Raw genomic sequence first — 21,691 nt, 5'->3', positions numbered from 1 at the left:
CCTACCTCAGGAAGTTGTTAGCCAGGCATCATAGCTTCAAGATAACTGGTACATGAAGCAGAGTGACAGATGAGGAGAATTTAGTTGTTGTGATCTGGAACGCGCTGTCACTGGGTTTGAGGGACAGTCGGATCCTCAACGTGGAAAGGCGGTCGTGCCCTGCAAAATTCAAACGGTTCCTCGACCTGCCGGCTCGTCTCTGGCTCGATCCGGGACCTCCCTCGCTCTGCATTTCCCTCCCCCGACACACGTTCACTGATCTGGCCCACAGTTAAAATTGAGGGCGAGGCCTCACTGGATCACGACAGGCCGAATCCCCGATTTGTCAATTGAAAGATAGACAATAAAATCACTCTCATTTCACGTGTGTCTGGTATTTTATTAGCGAGATGCCTTTCTCTGCATTGGCAATCACTGCCGAGCACTGACAGCTGTTGGTGCAACAGTTAGCAACTGCCAGCACTGAATCATTGCCTGTAGCTGCCGCGCGCTCACACTCACTCATTGCAGAGTGAGAAGGTTGTGAGTTCAAAGCCCACACCGGAGACTCAAGTACCATATTCCGGGCTAATCCCCTGTTCCAATAACCGAATGAACGCCGCACTGTCGGAGGGTCAGTACTGAGGGAGTGCTGCACTGTCGGAGGGTCAGTACCGAGGGAGTGTTGCACTGTCGGAGGGTCAGTACTGAGGGAGCGCCGCACTGTCAGAGGGTCAGTACCGAGGGAGTGCTGCACTGTCGGAGGGTCAGTACTGAGGGAGTGCTGCACTGTCGGAGGGTCAGTACTGAGGGAGTGCTGCACTGTCGGAGGGTCAGTACCGAGGGAGCGCCGCACTGTCGGAGGGTCAGTACTGAGGGAGTGCTGCACTGTCGGAGGGTCAGTACTGAGGGAGCGCCGCACTGTCAGAGGGTCAGTACTGAGGGAGTGCTGCACTGTCGGAGGGTCAGTACTGAGGGAGTGCCGCACTGTCGGAGGGTCAGTACTGAGGGAGTGCCGCACTGTCAGAGGGTCAGTACTGAGGGAGTGCTGCACTGTCGGAGGGTCAGTACTGAGGGAGTGCTGCACTGTCGGAGGGTCAGTACTGAGGGAGTGCTGCACTGTCGGAGGGTCAGTACTGAGGGAGTGCTGCACTGTCAGAGATGCCGTCTTTCAGATGAGACATTAAACCAAAACCCCCGTCTGCCCTCTCAGGTGGGTGTAAAAGATCCCACGGCCACTATTTGGAAGAAGAGCAGGGGGGAAGTTCTCCCCGGTGTCCTGGGGACAATATTTATCCCTCAAGCAATCATTCAGTCTCAAGGATGTTATTAAGGTACAGATTTGTCATTGTCTAATCGAATATTTGTACAGACTCAAGTGGTTGAATGGACCTCCATTTTAAAATTCTCATCCCTGTTTTCAAATCCCTCCATGCCCTCATCACCCACTCCCTATCTCTGTAACCTCATCCAGCTGCTACAACCCTCCCTATCTCTGTAACCTCCTCCAGCTGCTACAACCCTCCCTATCTCTGTAACCTCCTCCAGCCCCTACAACCCTCCCTATCTCTGGAACCTCCTCCAGTCCCTACAACCCTCCCTATCTCAGTAACCTACTCCAGCTGCTACAACCCTCCCTATCTCTGTAATCTCCTCCTGCCCCTTCAACCCTCCCTATCTCTGTAACCGCCACCTGTCCCTACAACCCTCCCTATCTCTGTAACCTCCTCCTTTCCCTACAACCCCCCTATCTCTGTAACCTCCTCCTGTCCCTACAACCCTCCCTATCTCTGTAACCTCCTCCAGCCCCTACAACCCTCCATATCTCTGTAACCACCTCCAGCCCCTACAACCCTCCCTATCTCTGTAACTGCCTCCAGCCCCTACAACTCTCCCTATCTCTGTAACCTCCTCCAGCCCCGACAACCCTCCCTATCTCTGTAACCTCCTCCAGCCCCTACAACCCTCCCTATCTCTGTAACCTCCTCCAGCCCCTACAACCCTCCCTATCTCTGTAACCTCCTCCAGCCTCTACAACCCTCCGAGATCTCTGCGCTCCCTCCAATTCCGGCCTCTTGCCCATCCCCCGATTCCCATCGCTCCACCATTGGCGGCCGTGCCTTCAGCTGCCTGGGGGCCCTAAGCTCTGGAATTCCCTCCTTAAACCTCTCCGCCTCTCTCTCTCTCTCCTCCTTCTTTGGGAGGCTCTGTCCCTGATGCCTCCTTATGTGGCTTGGGGTCAAATTTTGTTTGGTCTCCTTCCTGTGAGCTGCCTTGGGACATTTTATGTTCAGGGTGCTAGCTAAATGCAAGGTGGCGTTGCCTCGGAGCTTGTCCGTGTGTGGGCCGGAAGCCTTGCGTTTGCGTTGTAGTTGCCTTGTGTGTGTGCCTTTGGCTGTCATTATAGTCCCGGAGCCTCCCATGGTCCAACACCCGCCCAGCGGCTTTCTGGGTTAAACAGACATACTGGCTTCGTCTCCCACCAAGGAAGACCTGGTTTTGCCTCTACTAAATGTGTAGGAATGGACTGACTCTTCGACGAAGGCGTTCTCCAGCACCTTCTGAAGCGGTCTCTTGACTTTGTCCCTGAAGTCTTTCCCCATGCAGATGTAGAGGAAGGGGTTGAGGCAGCTGTTGAACGAGGCCAGACTGGTACTGAGTGGGATGCCAAGCCTCAGTGCCAAGGTGGGGGGCTGATCAGCTGGGTGCATCAACTCCAGGATTATGAAGATGTGGTAGGGTGCCCAGCACAGGAGGAAGGTCAGGATGATGGCGACCATGACCCTGAAGGGCTTGCTGCTGGGCGCCAAGCGGTTCCGCCACAGTCGGAGGCCGATGATGACATAGCTGGCGCTGATCACCAGGAGCGGGAGGAGGAACCCGCAGAGGAAGCGGGTGAGGACCAACAATCGGAACCTGGACATCATCCGCTCCAGCGCCGCCTCAAAATCCCCGCCTCCGTCGTCCAGCCCGTTGAGAGCCGCCAGCTCGGCTTCCGTGAAGTAGTTGCTGAAGCACACCGTGCTGTTGCCATGGGAACCCGTCTCGCGATAGACGAACGTCGGCCCGCTCAAGATGGCGGACACCAGCCACACCCCCACGGTGACCAGGTTTGCCAGGCGCGGGCCCCGGTGGTTCTGGGCCCAGACGGGCAGCACCACCGAGACGCAGCGGTCAACGCTGATAGCGGCCAGTGTGAGGACGCTGGCAAACATGGTCAGCACCCCCACGCCGCTGTTGAGCTTGCACAGCAGCGTGCCAAAGGGCCAATGGAAATCCAAAGAGATGTAGGTTGCGCTGAGCGGGAGAAAGAGGGCAAAGGTGAAGTCTGCGATTGCCAGGCCCAGGAACCAGATGGTGTTGACCGTCTTCTTGAGCTTGAAGGCCGTGGCCCAAATGACCAGGCCATTGCCGAGCACCCCCATCGCAAAGGTCACGAGGTAGATCACCATGATGAAGATGTCCATCGCTCTTTGGCTGCTGTGACCACCTTCATTCTCCACAACATCAGAAGGAGAGTCGCTGCCATTTCCTAGTTGAAGATCTTTGGCCTCCATTTTAAACACGTTGGCTAAAGAGATGTGGGGAAAGAGAGGGAAGGGAAATGATCAGTGTTGTAATGGGCAACATTGTCTCAGTATTTCCACCTAGAAGGGTAGAATGGTTACAGCACAGGAGGAGGCCATTCAGCCCATTGCGTCAGTGCCGGCTCCCTAACCTCCATAACATCTCTTGTCTCTGCTCTGGCCTCAGCCCATCAGCGACTGAAGCCCTCACCCATAACCCAGTTACCTCCAAATATGGACTATTCCAACTTCAAACCTCCGGAAACTCCATCTCATCCAAAACTCTGCAAGAATGTCGTTATGCTGTTATGTTGCATCCAGACAGGCCATTCGGCCCATCCGCTCCATGCTGGTGTTTCTGCCCCACACGAGCCTCCTCCCACCCCCTCTCTCCATCTCACCCGATCACCATATCCTTCTATTCCTTTCTCCCTCATGTGTTTATCCAGCTTCCCCCTTAAATACATCGATACTGTTCACCTCAACCACTCCCTGTGGGAGCGAGTTCCACATTCTCACCACTCTCTGGGGAAAGAGGTTTCTCCGGAATTCCCCATTGGATTTATTAGTGACTGTCTGATATTGATGGCCCCGAGTTCTGGTCTCCACCCCCCCCACAAGTGGAAACATCTTCTCTACGTCTACCCGATCGAAACCCCCTTCATCATTTTAAAGACCTCAATCAGGTCACCCCTCAGCCTTCTGAGAAAAGAGACCCAGCCCGTTCAGTCTATCCTGATACTATCATCTCAGTTCCTATTTTTGCCCCCCCTCCAGAATAAAAGCCATGCAGACAAATTGTGTTCTTGAAATGTCAATGATGCTGACAAGACACAGGATTCAAGTTGCAGCAGGAACGGAGGTTGAATGCAGGACGTGTCTGCAAGGTGTGAGGTTACAAACTGCAACCTGAGCATCAAAGGTTGGTCATAACCTCAAACTATGATTCAGGGAAAAAGCACAGATAGGCAGTGACTGTGTGGTTTGAAAAGACCTGGTTGGGGGTGGGGGGTGCGGAACATTCATCTGTGGTTCGCAGTTGTTTTGAATAACTGGCTTTTTTATCTATTCATTCGTGGGATGTGGGCGTCGCTGGCCAGGCCAGCATTTATTACCCATCCATAATTGCCCTTGAGAAGGTGGTGGTGAGCTGCCTTCTTGAATCGCTGCAGTCCATTTGGGGTAGGTACACCCACAGTGCTGTTAGGAAGGGAGCTCCAGGATTTTGACCCAGCGACAGTGCAGGAACGGCGATATAGTTCCAAGTCAGGATGGTGTGTGACTTGGAGGGGAACTTGCAGGTGGTGGTGTTCCCATGCCTCTGCTGCCCTTGTCCTTCTAGTTGGTAGAGGTCGCGGGTTTGGAAGGTGCTGTCTAAGGAGCCTTGGTGAGTTGCTGCAGTGCATCTTGTAGATGGTACACACTGCTGCTACTGTGTGTCGGTGGTGGAGGGAGTGAATGTTTGTGGATGGGGTGCCAATCAAGCGGGCTGCTTTGTTCTGGATGGTGTCGAGCTTCTTGAGTGTTGTTGGAGCTGCACCCATCCAGGCAAGTGGAGAGTATTCCATCACACTCCTGACTTGTACCTTGTAGATGGTGGACAGGCTTTGGGGAGTCAGGAGGTGAGTTACTCACCGCAGGACTCCCAGCCTCTGACCTGCTCTTGTAGCCACGGTATTTATATGGCTACTCCAGTTCAGTTTCTGGTCAATGGTAACCCCTAGGATGTTGATAGTGGGGGATTCAGCGATGGTAATGCCATTGAATGTCAAGGAGAGATGGTTAGATTCTCTCTTGTTGGAGATGGTCATTGCCTGGCACTTGTGTGGCGCGAATGTTAATTGCCACTTATCAGCCCAAGCCTGGATATTGTCCAGGTCTTGCTGCATTTCTACACGGACTGCTTCAGTATCTGAATAGTAAAAGGATGGTAAAGGAAATTACACATGGAAGCAGAGGGCATGACTGAGGTTTAAAGTGAGTATGTTACATCTGTCAAAGTCGTAGTGAAAGAGGAAGTAAATAAGACACTGGATGAGCTAAAAATTGATAAAGAGGAGGTTGTAAAATGGCCAGCTGTACTTGACTGTGCTAAGACACCAGGACTGTTCGACCAAATAATTACAGGCCAGTCAGTCCAACCTCAGTAGTGGGCAAATTATTGGAATCGATTCTGAGAGACAGGATAAACTGTCACTTAGAAAGGCACAGGTTAATCAAAGATAGTCAGCATGGATTTGTTAAGGGAAGATCTTGTTTGACCAACTTGATCGAACGTTTGTGAAGCAGTAACAAGGAGGATCGATGAGGGTAGTGCAGTTGATGTGGTCTACATGGATTTTAGCAAGGCTTTTGACAAGGTCGCACATGGCAGACTGGTTAAAAAAATAAAATCCCATGGGATCCAGGGAAATACAGCAAGGTGGATACAAAATTGGCTCAGTGGCAGGAAACAAAGGGTAATTGTTGACGGCTGTTTTAGCGACTGGAGGGCTGTTTCCAGTGACGTTCCGCAGGGTTCAGTACTGGGTCCCCCGCTTTTTGTGGTATATATTAACGATTTGGACGTAAATGTAGGGGGCATGATCAAGAAGTTTGCAGACAACACAAAGATTGGCCGTGTGGTGGATAGCGAGGAGGATAGCTGTAGGCTGCAGGAAGACATTGATGGTCTGGTCAGATGGGCAGAAAAGTGGCAAATGGAATTCAACCTGGAGAAGTGTGAGGTGATGCATTTGAGGAGGTCAAACAAGGCAAAGGAATACACGATTAATGGGAAAATACTGAAGTGTAGAGGAAGTGAGGGACCTTGGAGTGAATGTCCACAGATCCCTGAAGGTAGCAGGACAGGTCGATAAGGTGGTTAAGAAGGCATATGGAATCCTTTCCTTTATTAGCCGAGGTATAGAATATAAGAGCAGGGAGGTTATGCTGGAATTGTATAACTCATTGGTTAGGCCACAACTTGAGTACTGCTTGCAGTTCTGGTCACCTCATTACAGAAAGGATGTAATTGCACTAGAGAGGGTACAGAGGAGATTTACAAGGATGATACCAGGACTGGAAAAATGCAGCTATGAGGAAAGATTGGATAGGCTGGGGTTGTTCTCCTTGGAACAGAGAAGGCTGAGGGGAGATGTAAATGCATTGGAAGCAGTTCAGAGAAGGTTTACTAGACTGATACCTGGAATGGGCGGGCTGTCTTACAAGGAAAGATTGGACAGGCTAGGCTTGTGTCCACTGGGGTTTAGAAGAGTAAGAGGCGACTTGATTGAAACATATAAGATCCTGAGGGAATAATAACAAGAAATACTCAGCAGGTCTGGCAGCATCTGTGGAGAGAGAAACAGAGTTAACGTTTCAGGTCCGTGACCCTTCATCAGAACTGGCAAATATTAGAAATGTAAAAGGTTTTAAGCAAAAAAATCGGGGGGTGGGGCAAGACATAACCAAAGAGAAGGTGTAGATAGGACAAGGTCACAGAGAATAACCGACCAGAAGGTCATGGAGCAAAGGCAAAGGGTGTGTTAATGGTGTGGTGAAAGACAAAGTGTGAGTGCAGAGAGGGTGTTAATTGACAGAAAAATAGAACAGACCCAAGAACAAACATGATAAAAACAGTAGGAGGTAGGCACATTGTAAAAAAAATGAATGATGAAACAAAATAAAATAAAATAAATTAAAAAGAAAGAAGAAAAAATAACTAAAAATAAAAAGGGGGGCCCGTCATGCTCTGAAATTATTGAACTCAATGTTCAGTCTGGCAGGCTGTAGTGTGCCTAATCGGAAAATGAGATGCTGTTCCTCGAGCTTGCGTTGATGTTCACTGGAACACTGCAGCAATCCCAGGACAGAGATGTGAGCATGAGAGCAGGGGGTGTGTGTTGAAATAGCCAGCAACCGGAAGCTCGGGGTCCTGCTTGCGGACTGAGCGGAGGTGTTCAGCAAAACGGTCACCCAGTCTACGTTTGGTCTCCCCAATGTAGAGGAGACCACACTGTGAGCAGCGAATACAGTATACTACATTGAAAGAAGTACAAGTAAATCGCTGCTTCACCTGAAAGGAGTGTTTGGGGCCTGGGATAGTGAGGAGAGAGGAGGTAAATGGGCAGGTATTACACCTCCTGCGATTGCAGGGGACGGTGCCGTGGGATGGGCACGAGGTGGCGGGGTTAATGAAGGAGTGGACCAGGGTGTCGCGGAGGGAACGATCCCTTCGGAATGCTGACAGGGGAAGGGAGGGGAAGATGCGTTTGGTAGTGGCATCACGCTGGAGGTGGCGGAGGATGATCTTTTGGATGTGGAGGCTGATGGGGTGGGAAGTGAGGACAAGGGGAACCCTGTCACGGTTCTGGAAGGGAGGGGAAGGGGTGAGGGTAGAGGTACAGGAAATGGGCCGGACACGGTTGAGGGACCTGTCAACCACAGTCGGGGGTGGAATCCTCGGTTGATGAAAAAGAAAGACATATCAGAAGCGCCGTCATGGAAGGTAGCATCATCAGAGCAGATGCATCGGAGACGGAGAAACTGGGAGAATGGAATAGAGTCCTTACAGGAGGTAGGGTGTGAAGAAGTGTAGTCGAGGTAGCTGTGGGAGTCGGTGGGCTTATAATGAATATTAGTAGACAACCTATCCCCAGAGATGGAGACAGAGAAGTCGAGGAAGGGAAGGGAAGTGTCGGAGATAGACCATGTAAAGGTGAGAGAAGGGTGGAAATTGGAAGCAAAGTTGATAAAGTTTTCCAGTTCAGGGCGGGAGCAGGAAACGGCACCGATACAGTCATCAATGTACTGGAAAAAGAGTTGGGGGAGGGGCCCTGAGTAGGATTGGAACAAGGAATGTTTGACATATCACACAAAAAGACAGGTATAACTAGGACCAATGCGGGTACCCATAGCAACACCTTTTACTTGAAGGAAGTGAGTAGAAATAAAAGAGAAGTTGTTCAATGTGAGAACAAGTTCAGCCAGGCGGAGGAGGGTGGTGGTGGATGGGGACTGGTTGGGCCTCTGTTCAAGGGAGAGCCCTCAAACCATCCTGGTGGGGGATGGAGGTGTAGAGGTGTGTTTATTTTATTTTATTCACCTTAGCAGAGAGGTCAGTGACGAGGAGTCTTAGATTTAAAGTGATTGGTAGAAAAATTAGAGGGGAGATGAGGAAAAACTTTTTCACCCAGAGGGTGGTGGGGGGTCTGGAACTCACTGCCTGAAAGGGGTAGTTGAGGCAGAAACACTCAACTCATTCAGAAGGAGTCTGGATGTGCACCTCAAGTGCCGTAATCTGCACGTCTACGGACCAAACGCTGGGATTAGAGTGGGCGGATTGTTTCTCGGCCGGCACACACATGATGGGCCAAGTGGCCTCTTTCTGTGCTGTAAACGTTCTATGGTTCTATAACTCTACGCCTGGATGCGATGTATCCGAGGATACTGAGGGAAGTAAGGGTGGGAATTGCAGAGGCTCTGGCCATAATCTTCCAATGCTCCTGAGATACAGGAGTGGTGCCAGAGGACTGGGTGTAAGGACAATCCCAGCAACTACAGACCAGTCAGTCTAACCTCGGTGGTGGGACAGCTCTTAGACACGATAATCTGGGACAAAATTGACAAGTCACTTGGACAAATGGGGTAGGTGCACAGGCAGAAAAGGGATGGGTGACCACCGGGCGGGGTAGTAGGCACAGGCAGGTCGTGCAGGAGTCTCCCGTAGCCACCCCCTTCTCTAACAGATATACCACTTTGGATACTGTTGGGGGAGGGGATGACCTCCCAGGAGAAAGCAGCAACAGCCAAGTTTAGGGAGTTAGGTAGCAGATTAAAAAGCAGGACCTCAAAGGTTGTAATCTCTGGATTCCTCCCGGTGCCACGTGCTAGTGAGTATAGGAATAGGAGGATAGAGCAGATGAATGCGTGGCTGAGGAGATGGTGCAGGAGGGAGGGCTTTAGTTTCCTGGATCACTGGGTCTGTTTCTGGCGAAGATGGGACCTGTACAAGTTGGACGGGACCAACATCCTTGCTGGGAGGTTTGCTGGTACTGTTGGGGGGTTTAAACTAATTTGGCAGGGGGATGGGATACAGAGTGGAGGTACAGTAGGGGGTGAGGCTCAGTCAAATATAGAAGAGAAACTGAGTCAGTTTGGAAGGCAGAGCAAATATAGACCTGTTAAGGCACAAGTGAAAAATACAAGGTTGGATTGCACCTATCTTAATGCAAGGAGTCTTACTAGTAAGGCAGATGAATTGAGGGTGTTGATTAGCACATGGGATTATGCTTTTGCTATCAGATATGGTTGAGGGAGGGGCAGGACTGGCAGCTCAATATTCCAGGATATAGAATCTTCAGGCGTGACAGGGGAGGGGGTAAAAGAGGAGGTGGCATTGCACTGTTGATCAAGGAGTCAATTACTGCAGTAAGGAGGGATGATATCTTAGAAGGTTCCTCAAATGAGGCTACATGGGTAGAACTTAAAATCAAAAAGGGGGAAATCACTTGGCTGGGAGTGTACGACAGACCTCCAAACAGTCAGGGAGAGATAGAGGAGCAGAAATGTAGGCAAATCTCAGAGAGGTGTAAAAATAATAGGGTAATAACAGTAGGGGATTTTAACTTCTCTAATATCAACTGGGATAGTCTTAGTGCAAAAGGCTTAAAGGGGGCGGAATTCTTAAAATGCATACAGGAGAGCTTTTTGAGCCAGTATGTAGAAAGTCCTACAAGAGAAGGGGCAGTACTGGATCTAATCCTAGGAAATGAAGCCAGACAAGTGGTAGAAGTGTCAGTGGGGGAGCATTTCGGGGATAGTGACCATAACTCTGTAAGATTTAAGGTAGTTATGGAAAAGGACAAAGACGGACCGGAAATAAAGGTGCTGAATTGGGGGAAGGCCAATTTCAATCTGATAAAACAGGATCTGGACAAAGTGGACTGGGAGCAGCTACTTGTAGTAAAGTCTACATCAGACCAGTGGGAGTCATTCAAAAAGGAAATAGTGAGAGTTCAGGGCCAACATCTTCCTGTAAAGGTGAAGGGTAGGACCAACAAGTCCAGGGAATCCTGGATGTCAAGGGATATAGAGGATTGGATAAGGAAAAAAAAGGAGGCTTTTGGCAGATTCAGAGGGCTGAAAACAACGGAGGCCCGAGAGGAGTGTAGAACGTGTAGGGTGGCACTTTAAAAAGTAATTAGGAGAGCAAAGAGGGGACGTGAAAAAACACTAGCGGGCAAGATAAAGGAAAATCCTAAGGCGTTTTATAAGTATATTAAGGGCAAGATGATAACCAGGGAAAGAGTGAGTCCCATTAGGGGCCAAAGTGGCAATCTGTGTGTGGAGCCGGAGGACATAGGTGAGGTTTTAAATAATTACTTTTCATCTGTGTTCACTATGGAGAAGGACGATGTAGGTGTAGAGATCAGGGAGGGGGATTGTGATATACTTGAACATATTAGCATTGAAAGGGAGGAGGTATTAGCTGTTTTAGCGGGCTTAAAAGTGGATAAATCCCCAGGCCCAGATGAGATGTATCCCAGGCTATTATGTGAGGCAAGGGAGGAGATTGCAGGGGCTCTGACACAAATTTTCAAATCCTCTCTGGCCACAGGAGAGGTACCAGAGGACTGGAGGACAGCAAATGTGGTACCATTATTCAAGAAGGGTAGCAGGGATAAACCAGGTAGTTACAGGCCAATGAGTCTAATATCAGTGGTAGGGAAACCATTGGAAAAAATTCTGCAGGACCTGATTAATCTCCACTTGGAGAGGCAGGGATTAATCAAGAATAGTCAGCATGGCTTTGTCAGTGGGAGATCATGTCTAACAAACTTGATTGAATTTTTGGAGGAGGTGACTAGGTGTGTAGATGAGGGTAAAACAGTTGATGTAGTCGACATGGACTTCAGTAAGGCTTTTAATAAGGTCCCGCATGGGAGATTGGTTAAGAAGGTAAGAGCCCATGGGATCCAGGGCAATTTGGCAAATTGGATCCAAAATTGGCTTAGTGGCAGGAGGCAGAGGGTGATGGTCGAGGGTTGTTTTTGTGAGTGGAAGCCTGTGACCAGTGGTGTACCACAGGGATTGGTGCTGGGACCCTTGCTGTTTTGTAGTGTACATTAATGATTTAGACATGAATATAGGAGGTATGATCAGTAAGTTTGCAGATGACATGAAAATTGGTGGTGTCGTAAATAGTGAGGAGGAAAGCCTTCGATTACAGGACGATATAGATGGGCTGGTAAGATGGGCAGAGCTGTGGCAAATGGAATTTAATCCTGAGAAGTGTGAGGTGATGCATTGTGGGAGGACTAACAAGGTAAGGGAATATACAATGGATGGTAGGACCCTAGGAAGTACAGAGTGTCAGAGGGACCTTGGTGTACTTGTCCATAGATCACTGAAGGCAGCAGCACAGGTAGATAAGGTGGTTAGGAAGGCAAATGGGATACTTGCCTTTGTTAGTCGAGGCATAGAATATAAGAACAGGGAGGTTATGATGGAACAAAAACAAGAAATGCTGGATTCACTCAGATTCACCCTTCCGAAGAAGGGTCACTGACCCGAAACGTTAACTCTGCTTCTCTTTCCACAGATGCTGCCAGACCTGCTGAGTGAATCCAGCATTTCTTGTTTTTGTTTCAGATTTCCAGCATCCGCAGTATTTTGCTTTTAGGTTATGATGGAGCTGTATAAAATGTTAGTTAGGCCACAGCTGGAGTACTGTGTACAGTTCTGGGCACCACACTATAGGAAGGATGTGATTGCACTGGAGAGGGTGCAGAGGAGATTCACCAGGATGTTGCCTGGGCTGGAGCATTTCAGCTATGAAGAGATTCTGGAAAGGCTAGGGTTGTTTTCCTTAGAGCAGAGAAGGCTGAGAGGGGGAAACCTGATTGAGGCATACAAAATTATGAGGGGCATTGATAGGTTAGATAGGAAGAAACTTTTTTCCTTAGCGGAGGGGACAAAAACCAGGGGGCATAGATTTAAGGTAAGGGGGAGGAGGTTTAGAGAGGATTTGAGGAAAAACATTTTCACCCAGAGGGTGGTTGGAATCTGGAACACACTGCCTGAAGAGGTGGTAGAGGCAGGAACCCTCAACATTTAAGAAGGATTTAGATGAGCACTTGAAACGTCATAGCATACAAGTGCTGGAGAATGGGATTGGAATAGATAGGTGCTTGATGGCTGGCACAGACACGATGGGCCGAAGGGCAGTATAATTCCATGAATCTCAGATGTCTCACTCCCAAGTTTGCAATCTCCACCAGTTTCTAATCAAACCTTCTGTCTTGGAAAGGCTGGACTCAAAAGGAAGGAAGGGTCCTTCAGGAGGAGGCCATTCAGCCCCTCTCGAGCCAGTTACACAGGAACAGGAAGAGGTCAGTAATTTCGATCATGGCTGATCTGTACCTCAACTCCAGTTACTGACCACTGCCTAGTGCCCACTTGGCCACTATTTGGAAGAAGTGCACGGGGGGAGTTCTCCCCGGTGTCCTGGGGACAATATTTATCCCTCGACCGACATCACTAAAAAAAAAACAGATGATCTGGGTCATTATCACATTGCTGTTTGTGGGACCTTGCTGTGCGCAAATTGGCTGCCTCGTTTCCTGCGTTACAGCAGTGAGCACACTCCAAAAAAAGTCCTTCATTGCCTGGGAAGCACTTTGCGAGGTGGGGGAAATCTGGAACTCGCCCCCCATAAAATATGTCGAGGCCGGGGGTCAATTGAAAATTTGAAGCCTGAGATTGATGGATTTTTACTGGGTGAGGGGATTAAGGGTTACAGAACCAAGGCGGGGAGATGGAGTTAAGATACAGATCAGTCATGATCTAATTGAAGAGGGGAACAAGCTTGAGGGGGCTGAATGGGCCTCCTCCTGTTCCTGTGTAACAGGCTTGAGAGGGGGATGAATGGTCCTCCTCCTGTTCCTGTGTAACAGGCTCGAGAGGGGCCGAATGGGCCTCCTCCTGTTCCTGTGTAACTGGCTCGAGAGGGGCCGAATGGGCCTCCTCCTGTTTCTGTGAAACAGGCTCGAGAGGGGGCTGAATGGGCCTCCTCCTGTTCCTGTGTAACAGGCTCGAGAGAGGCTGAATGGGCCTCCTCCTGTTCCTGTGAAACAGGCTCGAGAGGGGCCGAATGGCCTCCTCCTATTGTGACGTTCGCAGCTAGAGGGTTGTGTCCAAATCTGGGCACCGCACTTTCGGAGGTTGTCAAAGCCCTGGACAGACGGGGTATGGGAGATTTCCACGAATGGGTGCAGCACGGAGCCCATTTTAATGATTTCAATTTCACAGTATATGATTTCAGAATCTGCTTAATAGGCACTGAACATCACCAAGGGTGTCCGAGCTCACTCCCAGGCTCGTTCACGCATCACCTCCCTATCTCTGTAAACTCCTCCAACCCCTACAACCCTCCCTATCTCTGTAAACTCCTCCAAACCCTACAACCCTCCCTATCTCTGTAAACTCCTCCAACCCCTACAACCCTCCCTATCTCTGTAAACTCCTCCAAACCCTACAACCCTCCCTATCTCTGTAAACTCCTCCAACCCCTACAACCCTCCCTATCTCTGTAAACTCCTCCAACCCCTACAACCCTCCCTATCTCTGTAAACTCCTCCAGACATTACAACCCTCCCTATGTCTGTAAACTCCTCCAACCCCTACAACCCTCCCTATCTCTGTAAACTCCTCCAACCCCTACAACCCTCCCTATCTCTGTAACCTCCTCCAGACATTACAACTCTCCCTATCTCTGTAAACTCCTCCAAACCCTACAACCCTCCCTATGTCTGTAAACTCCTCCAACCCCTACAACCCTCCCTATCTCTGTAAACTCCTCCAAACCCTACAACCCTCCCTATCTCTGTAAACTCCTCCAACCCCTACAACCCTCCCTATCTCTGTAAACTCCTCCAACCCCTACAACCCTCCCTATCTCTGTAAACTCCTCCAGACATTACAACTCTCCCTATCTCTGTAAACTCCTCCAACCCCTACAACCCTCCCTATCTCTGTAACCTCCTCCAGACATTACAACTCTCCCTATCTCTGTAAACTCCTCCAAACCCTACAACCCTCCCTATGTCTGTAAACTCCTCCAACCCCTACAACCCTCCCTATCTCTGTAAACTCCTCCAAACCCTACAACCCTCCCTATCTCTGTAAACTCCTCCAACCCCTACAACCCTCCCTATCTCTGTAAACTCCTCCAACCCCTACAACCCTCCCTATCTCTGTAAACTCCTCCAGCCCCGACAACCCTCCCTATCTCTGTAACCTCCTCCAGACATTACAACCCTCCCTATCTCTGTAACCTCCTCCAGACATTACAACCCTCCCTATCTCTGTAACCTCCTCCAGACATACAACCCTCCCTATCTCTGTAACCTCCTCCAGACATTACAACCCTCCCTATCTCTGTAACCTCCTCCAGACATTACAACCCTCCCTATCTCTGTAACCTCCTCCAGACATTACAACCCTCCCTATCACTGTAACCTCCTCCAGACATTACAACCCTCCCTATCTCTGTAACCTCCTCCAGACATTACAACCCTCCCTTTCTCTGTAACCTCCTCCATCCCCTACAACCCTCCCCATCTCTGTAACCTCCTCCAGCCCCTACAACCCTCCCTTTCTCTGTAACCTCCTCCATCCCCTACAACCCTCCCTATCTCTGTAAACTCCTCCAGCCCCAACAACCCTCCCTATCTCTGTAACCTCCTCCAGACATTACAACCCTCCCTATCTCTGTAACCTCCTCCAGACATTACAACCCTCCCTATCTCTGTAACCTCCTCCAGACATTACAACCCTCCCTATCTCTGTAACCTCCCCCAGCCCCTACAACCCTCCCTATCTCTGTAACCTCCTCCAGCTGCTACAACCCTCCCTATCTCTGTAACCTCCTCCAGCCCCTACAACCTTCCCTATCTCTGTAACCTCCTCCAGTCCCTACAACCCTCCCTATCTCTGTAACCTCCTCCAGCCCCTACAACCTTCCCTGTCTCTGTAACCTCCTCCAGCCCCTACAACCCTCCCTATCTCTGTAACCTCCTCCAGCCCCTACAACCCTCCCTATCTCTGTAACCTCCTCCAGCCCCTACAACCCTCCCTATCTCTGTAATTTCCTCCAGTCCCTACAAACCCTCCGAGATCTCTGCCCCCCTCCAATTCCGCCCTCTCGCCCATCCCCCGATTCCAATCGCTCCACCATTGGCGGCCGTGCCTTCAGCTGCCTGGGGGCCCTAAGCTCTGGAATTCCCTCCCTAAACCTCTCCACCTCTCTCTCTCTCTCCTCCTTTAAGATGCTCCTTAAAAACCGACCTCTCTGACCGAGCTTTTGGTCGCTGGTCCCTAATATCTCGTGATGTGACTCGGGGTCAATATGTGCCTGGTTTTCCTGACATAACGATACATTGAATGAAGCAGTGAATTGCTCCACTCTTGTGTGAACAACACACGCAACACCCAGCAGTGAAGACTGAACTCCGAATTATCTTCATAACAGGCGACAGGTCAATCTACCAAGTGAACCGAACACTCCCACCACAGTGTGATTTGCAGTGAGTATTTTCACACACAGTCCACACTGAAATACACTGTGTTTCCCTTGGGTTTCACACATCCCCCTCCCTCTGAGTCAGAAGATCAGTCTTTTGAGACCCCATCGCAGACATTTCAACTTCTTAACCCAGGACAACTTTCCCAGGGTCAGCACTGAGTGATTGCTGCACTGTCAGAGGGTCAGTAATGAGGGAGTGCTGCACAGTCAGAGGGTCAGTACTGAGGGAGTGCTGCACAGTCAGAGAGTCAGTACTGAGTGACTGCTGCACTGTCGGAGGTGCCGTCTTTCAGATGAGACATTAAACCGAGGCCGCTGTCTGCCCTCTCAGGTGGGTGTAAAAGATGTGTAATTCCCCCCGTTTTCCTGGGGACAATATTTATCCCTCAACCATATAAATACTGTGTCTACAAGAGCAGGTCAGAGGCTGGGAATCCTGCGGTGAGTAACTCACCTCCTGACTCCCCAAAGCCTGTCCACCATCTAAAAGGCACAAGTCAGGAGTGTGATGGAATACTCTCCACTTGCCTGGATGGGTGCAGCTCCAACAACACTCAAGAAGCTCGACACCATCCAGGACAAAGCAGCCCGCTTGATTGGCACCCCATCAACAAACATTCACTCCCTCCACCACTGCACAGTGGCAGCAGTGTGTACCATCTACAAGATGCACTGCAGCAACGCACCAAGGCTCCTTAGACAGCACCTTCCAAACCCGCGACCTCTCCCAACTAGAAGGACAAGGGCAGCAGACGCATGGGAACACGACCACCTGCAAGTTCCCCTCCAAGCCACACACCATCCTGACTTGGAACTATATCGCCGTTCCTTCACTGTCGCTGGGTCAAAATCCTGGAACTCCCTTCCTAACTGTGGGTGGACCTACCCCACATGGACTGCAGCGGTTCAAGAAGGCAGCTCACCACCACCTTCTCAAGGGCAATTAGGGATGGACAATAAATGCTGGCCTGGCCTGTGATGCCCACATCCCATGAATGAATTTTTAAAAACCCACATCAGTAAAAAACTGATGATCCGTGTCGTTATCTCAGTGCTGTTTATGGGATCTTGCTGTGCATATATTAGCTGCTGCGATTCCTACATTACAACAGTGAGCACACTTCAAAAACTGTGCTTCCTTGGCTATGAAGCATTTTGGGAATTCCTGCGGTGGTGAGAGGCGCGAGAGAAATTAAATCTCTTTCTTGGCTGAATTTTTGACACTTTAATGTTTTGGTTCAGTCCTTGATTATTTTGGTCCATCTGCTGTTCTGAATCTGTTCCTAACACGCCCTTCTCGAGCTTGTTACACAGGGACAGGAGGAGGCCCATTCAGCCCCTCTTGAGCCTGTTACACAGGGACAGGAGGAGGCCCATTCAGCCCCTCTCGAGCCTGTTACACAGGAACAGGAGGAGGCCCATTCAGCCCCCTCTCGAGCCTGTTACACAGGGACAGGAGGAGGCCCATTCAGCCCCTCTCGAGCCTGTTACACAGGAACAGGAGGAGGCCCATTCAGCCCCTCTCGAGCCTGTTACACAGGAACAGGAGGAGGACCATTCAGCCCCTCTCGAGCCTGTTACACAGGAACAGGAGGAGGCCCATTCAGCCTCTCTCGAGACTGTTTCCCCCTTCATTTAGCACATGGTTGATCTGTATAGTCATAGAGTCACTTATGGCACATAAAAAGGCCATTCGGCCTATCCACTCCGTGCCAGCTCTCCACAAAGCTATGCAGTCATTCCCACTCCCGGGCTCGATCCCCCTACCCCTACAAGTCTAATTCTCTCTGGTGTCCATCCAACTTCCTCTTGGAGGCATTCATCGTCTCCCCTTCCACTGCACTTGTAGGCAGTGAGTTCCAGATCCATTAGCACACGCTGTGTAAACAAGTGCTGCCTCATATTTCCCCTGTATCTTGTGTCCAAAACGTTTGATCTGTGTCCCCTCATCCTCGTCCCATTAGTTAATGGGAACAGTTTTTCATTGTCTAAGTCTGTCATAATCTTGTGCACTTCTATTAAATCTCCCATCAATCTCCTTTGCTCCAGGGAGAACAACCCCAGCTTTTCCAACCTAACCTTGTAACTAAAATTCCTCATCCCGGGAACCATTCTGGTAAATCTCCTCTGCACCCTCTCAAGGACCCTCACATCCTTCCTGATGTGTGGTGACCAGAACTGGACACAATACTCCAGTTGGGACCTAACCAGAGCTTTATAAACGTTCAGCATAACTTCCCTGCTTTTGTACTCAATGCCTCTATTTATAAATCCCAAGATCCCATATGCTTTACTCACCACTCTCTCAATATGTCCTGCCACCGTCAATGATCGCAGGTCCCTCTGTTCCTGCACGCTCTTTAGACCTGTGCCATTAAGTGTACATTGCTTCTCCTTATTCCTTCTGCCAAAATGCATCACCTCACACTTGTCTGTATTAAATTCCATCTGCCACTTGTCTGCCCATTCTGCCAGCCTATCTATGTCCTGTTGCAGGTAGTTCATATCATGCTCAGTGTTTGCCACACCTCCAGGTTTGATATCATTGGCAAATTTTGAGATTCTCCTCTGTATTCCAAGATCCTAATCATTTATATATAGCAGAAAAAGCAGTGGTCCCAGCACTGACCCTTAGGGAACACCACTGTCTACCGTCCTGCAGTCTGAAAAACACCATTTACCACCACTCACCGTTTTCTATCCTCAAGCTAATTTTTTTTATCCAATTGGACACTAACCTGCCTCTTCTACGAGCCTCAGTTTTGTTAACCAGCCTTTCATGTGATACTTTATCAAAGGCTTTCTGAAAATCTAAATAGACAACATCCACTACATTCCCTTCATCAACCTTCTCTGTTACTTAATCAAAAAATTCAATTAGATTAGTCAAGCATGATCTGCCTTTTACAAATCCATGCTGGCTCTCCCTAATTAACTCAAACTTCTCCATGTCTCTTGATATTTTCCCTCTTAACTCCAACTTCCTGCCTCAGTTCCGCGACCCTTAATCCCCCGTCCCCAACAAAATTATAATAGATATAATTTTTCTATCGTTCAGAGCCTTTTCACAATCCCCTTCACATTTACTTCCTTCTCTCTCAAACTGGCATTTCAGGGAAAGGAATCCAGGAGCTGTCTCTGATTCCACAAACTGTGCCTTGCGCAGAGCAAATGCAGACGTCAAGGCAGAAATCGGACTGCACAGCGCTCAGGAGCAGAACCTCTTATCAGCTTTTATCTCTGCCTTTTGAGTATGGCAAAACAAAGTGATGTTTCAACCACAAGTTGGCAAATCAGCCACCTAGCTTGTGGAGGTTCTACTTGCGAAGAAGGCAGGAAGGAACAAGACGAGGCCCATTCGGCCCCTCTCGAGCCTGTTACACAGGAGCAGGAGGAGGCCCATTCAGCCCCTCTCGAGCCTGTTACACAGGAACAGGAGGAGGCCCATTCAGCCCCTCTCGAGCCTGTTACACAGGAACAGGAGGAGGCCCATTCAGCCCCTCTCGAGCCTGTTACACAGGAACAGGAGGAGGCCCATTCAGCCCCTCTCGAGCCTGTTACACAGGAACAGGAGGAGGCCCATTCAGCCCCTCTCGAGCCTGTTACATAGGAACAGGAGGAGGTCCATTCAGCCCCTCTCGAGCCTGTTTCACAAGAACAGGAGGAGGCTATTCAGCCCCTCTCGAGCCTGTTACACAGGAACAGGAGGAGGCCCATTCAGCCCCCTCTCGAGCCTGATACACATTAGATTACATATTAGATTACATCCGAGCTGGAAGAGGAAACATGATCAAAAGCTTGCTAGGAATGTCAAAATTAAACCAAAAATCTTTTGCAAGTGCATTCAGAAGAAAAGCTGGGATGCAGGCTGCTTGAATCCTGGCTAACATCGACACTGTCAGTGAAAACAAGGAAAAGGCCGGCACGCCAAATAATTGGTCGGGAAAGAGGTCAGCATCGTGGAAATCCCGGGACAAGTAACAATGAACTCAAAATTCCTTCACGCAAACGGAGGTAGAAGTTTCGGAATTCCCTTCCGCAAATTGCAATCGAAGCTGGGTCAGTTGTTAATTTTAAATTTGAGATTGATAGCGTTTTGTTAACCAAAGGGACAGCGGCAGGAATTTGGAGCGAGATCACAGTTCAGCCATGATCCCATTGAATGTCGAAGCAAACTCGAGGGGCTGAATGGCCATCTGCTATGTCCCCAGCTGGTGTATCGAGTCCGATTTTGGGCACTGCACTCTTTAGGAAGGGCACCGCGTCCTGGGAGAGGGTGCAGAGGGGATTTTACCAGAATGGTGCTAAAAAAATGAGGGTCTTGTCCAATTTTTCCGAACGGTGTTCGAACACATTAATAGACCACTGCACTTACACGCAGGCGAGGGAGTGGGGCAAGTGAATGCTGAGCCATTCCCATTCGATGCAGTCCTACCAGGAGTCTTAAAAACACAGGGAGCTGCGGCGAGGGAAGGCGGCATCTTACAGCAAAGGGCTCGGAGCCCTCGTGCCTGCGAACACCCCCTGTTGTTAATCTGTCTGAAGGGCAGTCTGTGCAAATGCAAGCTATTCTTAATTGCTGTTGTTTGTCGAAGAGGTCGGTGTTTTTTTTCTAGAGCGTCTTAAAGGAGGAGAGAGAGAGAGAGGCGGAGAGGTTTAGGGAGGGAATTCCAGAGCTTAGGGCCCCCAGGCAGCTGAAGGCACGGCCGCCAATGGTGGAGCGATGGGAATCGGGAGATGGGCGAGAGGGCGGAATTGGAGGGAGCGCAGAGATCTCGGAGGGTTCCCATTAAGTCCACATTGAGTTTCTCTGTTTGCCTGAATGGTTTAAATAATATCCCTCGGCTTATCTCGTACCCAGTTGAGTAGGGAGGATTATGTAGCATTTCCATCACAGAAACAGGCCGTTCGGCCCATCTGCTCCCGTGCTGGTGTTTCTCCTCCACACGAGCCTCCTCCCCACCCCCCCCTCTCTCCATCTCACCCTATCACCATATCCTTCTATTCCTTTCTCCCTCATGTGTTCATCCAGCTTCCCCCTTAAATACATCGATACTATTCACCTCAACCACTCCCTGTGGGAGCGAGTTCCACATTCTCACCACTCTCTGGGGAAAGAGGTTTCTCCGGAATTCCCCATTGGATTTATTAGTGACTGTCTTATATTGATGGCCCCGAGTTCTGGTCTCTCCCCCCACAAGTGGAAACATCTCTAGCGAAACTGCTTGTAATTCTTACAGTTGAAAATTATCTAGAGACTCACCGATGTCCAACTGACTCCACTCCAGGTTAAAGTACAACAAGAGAGATTAGTGGAACTGACTGATCTAGTGCTCCAGATTTGTTCATTTCTGTTTGAAAGGTACTTCCTCCCTGGCACACGCAAATTGCTCGTGTGATATTTCTGAACAACTTCAAACCATTTCCGGTCAAGTTTAAGTGAATGCGATGTTCTCTTCAATTCTTTGCGAGGAAATCAATGAGCAGGGGCGCGGCAGATATATTTCGATTTGTTTTGGGGTGACAGGCAGGGAAAATTCCATCTAATAACCAGCCAGAGAATCCGCAATTTCCCGAA

The 21,691-nt window shown here is 49.7% G+C and overlaps 1 protein-coding gene across 1 annotated transcript; it reads right to left on the bottom strand.

Moving 5' to 3' along the window:
* Positions 1–1,813: 1,813 nt before the first annotated feature.
* fpr1 (formyl peptide receptor 1) lies at positions 1,814–21,483 on the bottom strand. The gene is made up of 2 exons (XM_068018573.1): positions 21,377–21,483; positions 1,814–3,550 (listed from the first exon to the last, which is right to left on the bottom strand). Exon 2 carries the CDS (start codon positions 3,534–3,536, stop codon positions 2,433–2,435), a length of 1,104 nt encoding a protein of 367 aa, XP_067874674.1. The 5' UTR covers positions 3,537–3,550; positions 21,377–21,483; the 3' UTR covers positions 1,814–2,432.
* Between the last annotated feature and the right edge of the window lie 208 nt (positions 21,484–21,691).

Source organism: Heterodontus francisci, chromosome 39 (assembly GCF_036365525.1).
Source record: "Heterodontus francisci isolate sHetFra1 chromosome 39, sHetFra1.hap1, whole genome shotgun sequence".
NCBI lineage: Eukaryota > Metazoa > Chordata > Chondrichthyes > Heterodontiformes > Heterodontidae > Heterodontus > Heterodontus francisci.
This window is presented reverse-complemented; position numbering and strand designations above follow the sequence as displayed.

Coding starts and splice junctions, on each gene's coding strand:
- fpr1 (XM_068018573.1), bottom strand. CDS start 3,536: ATGGAGGCCAAAGATCTTCAACTAGGAAATGGCAGCGACTCTCCTTCT.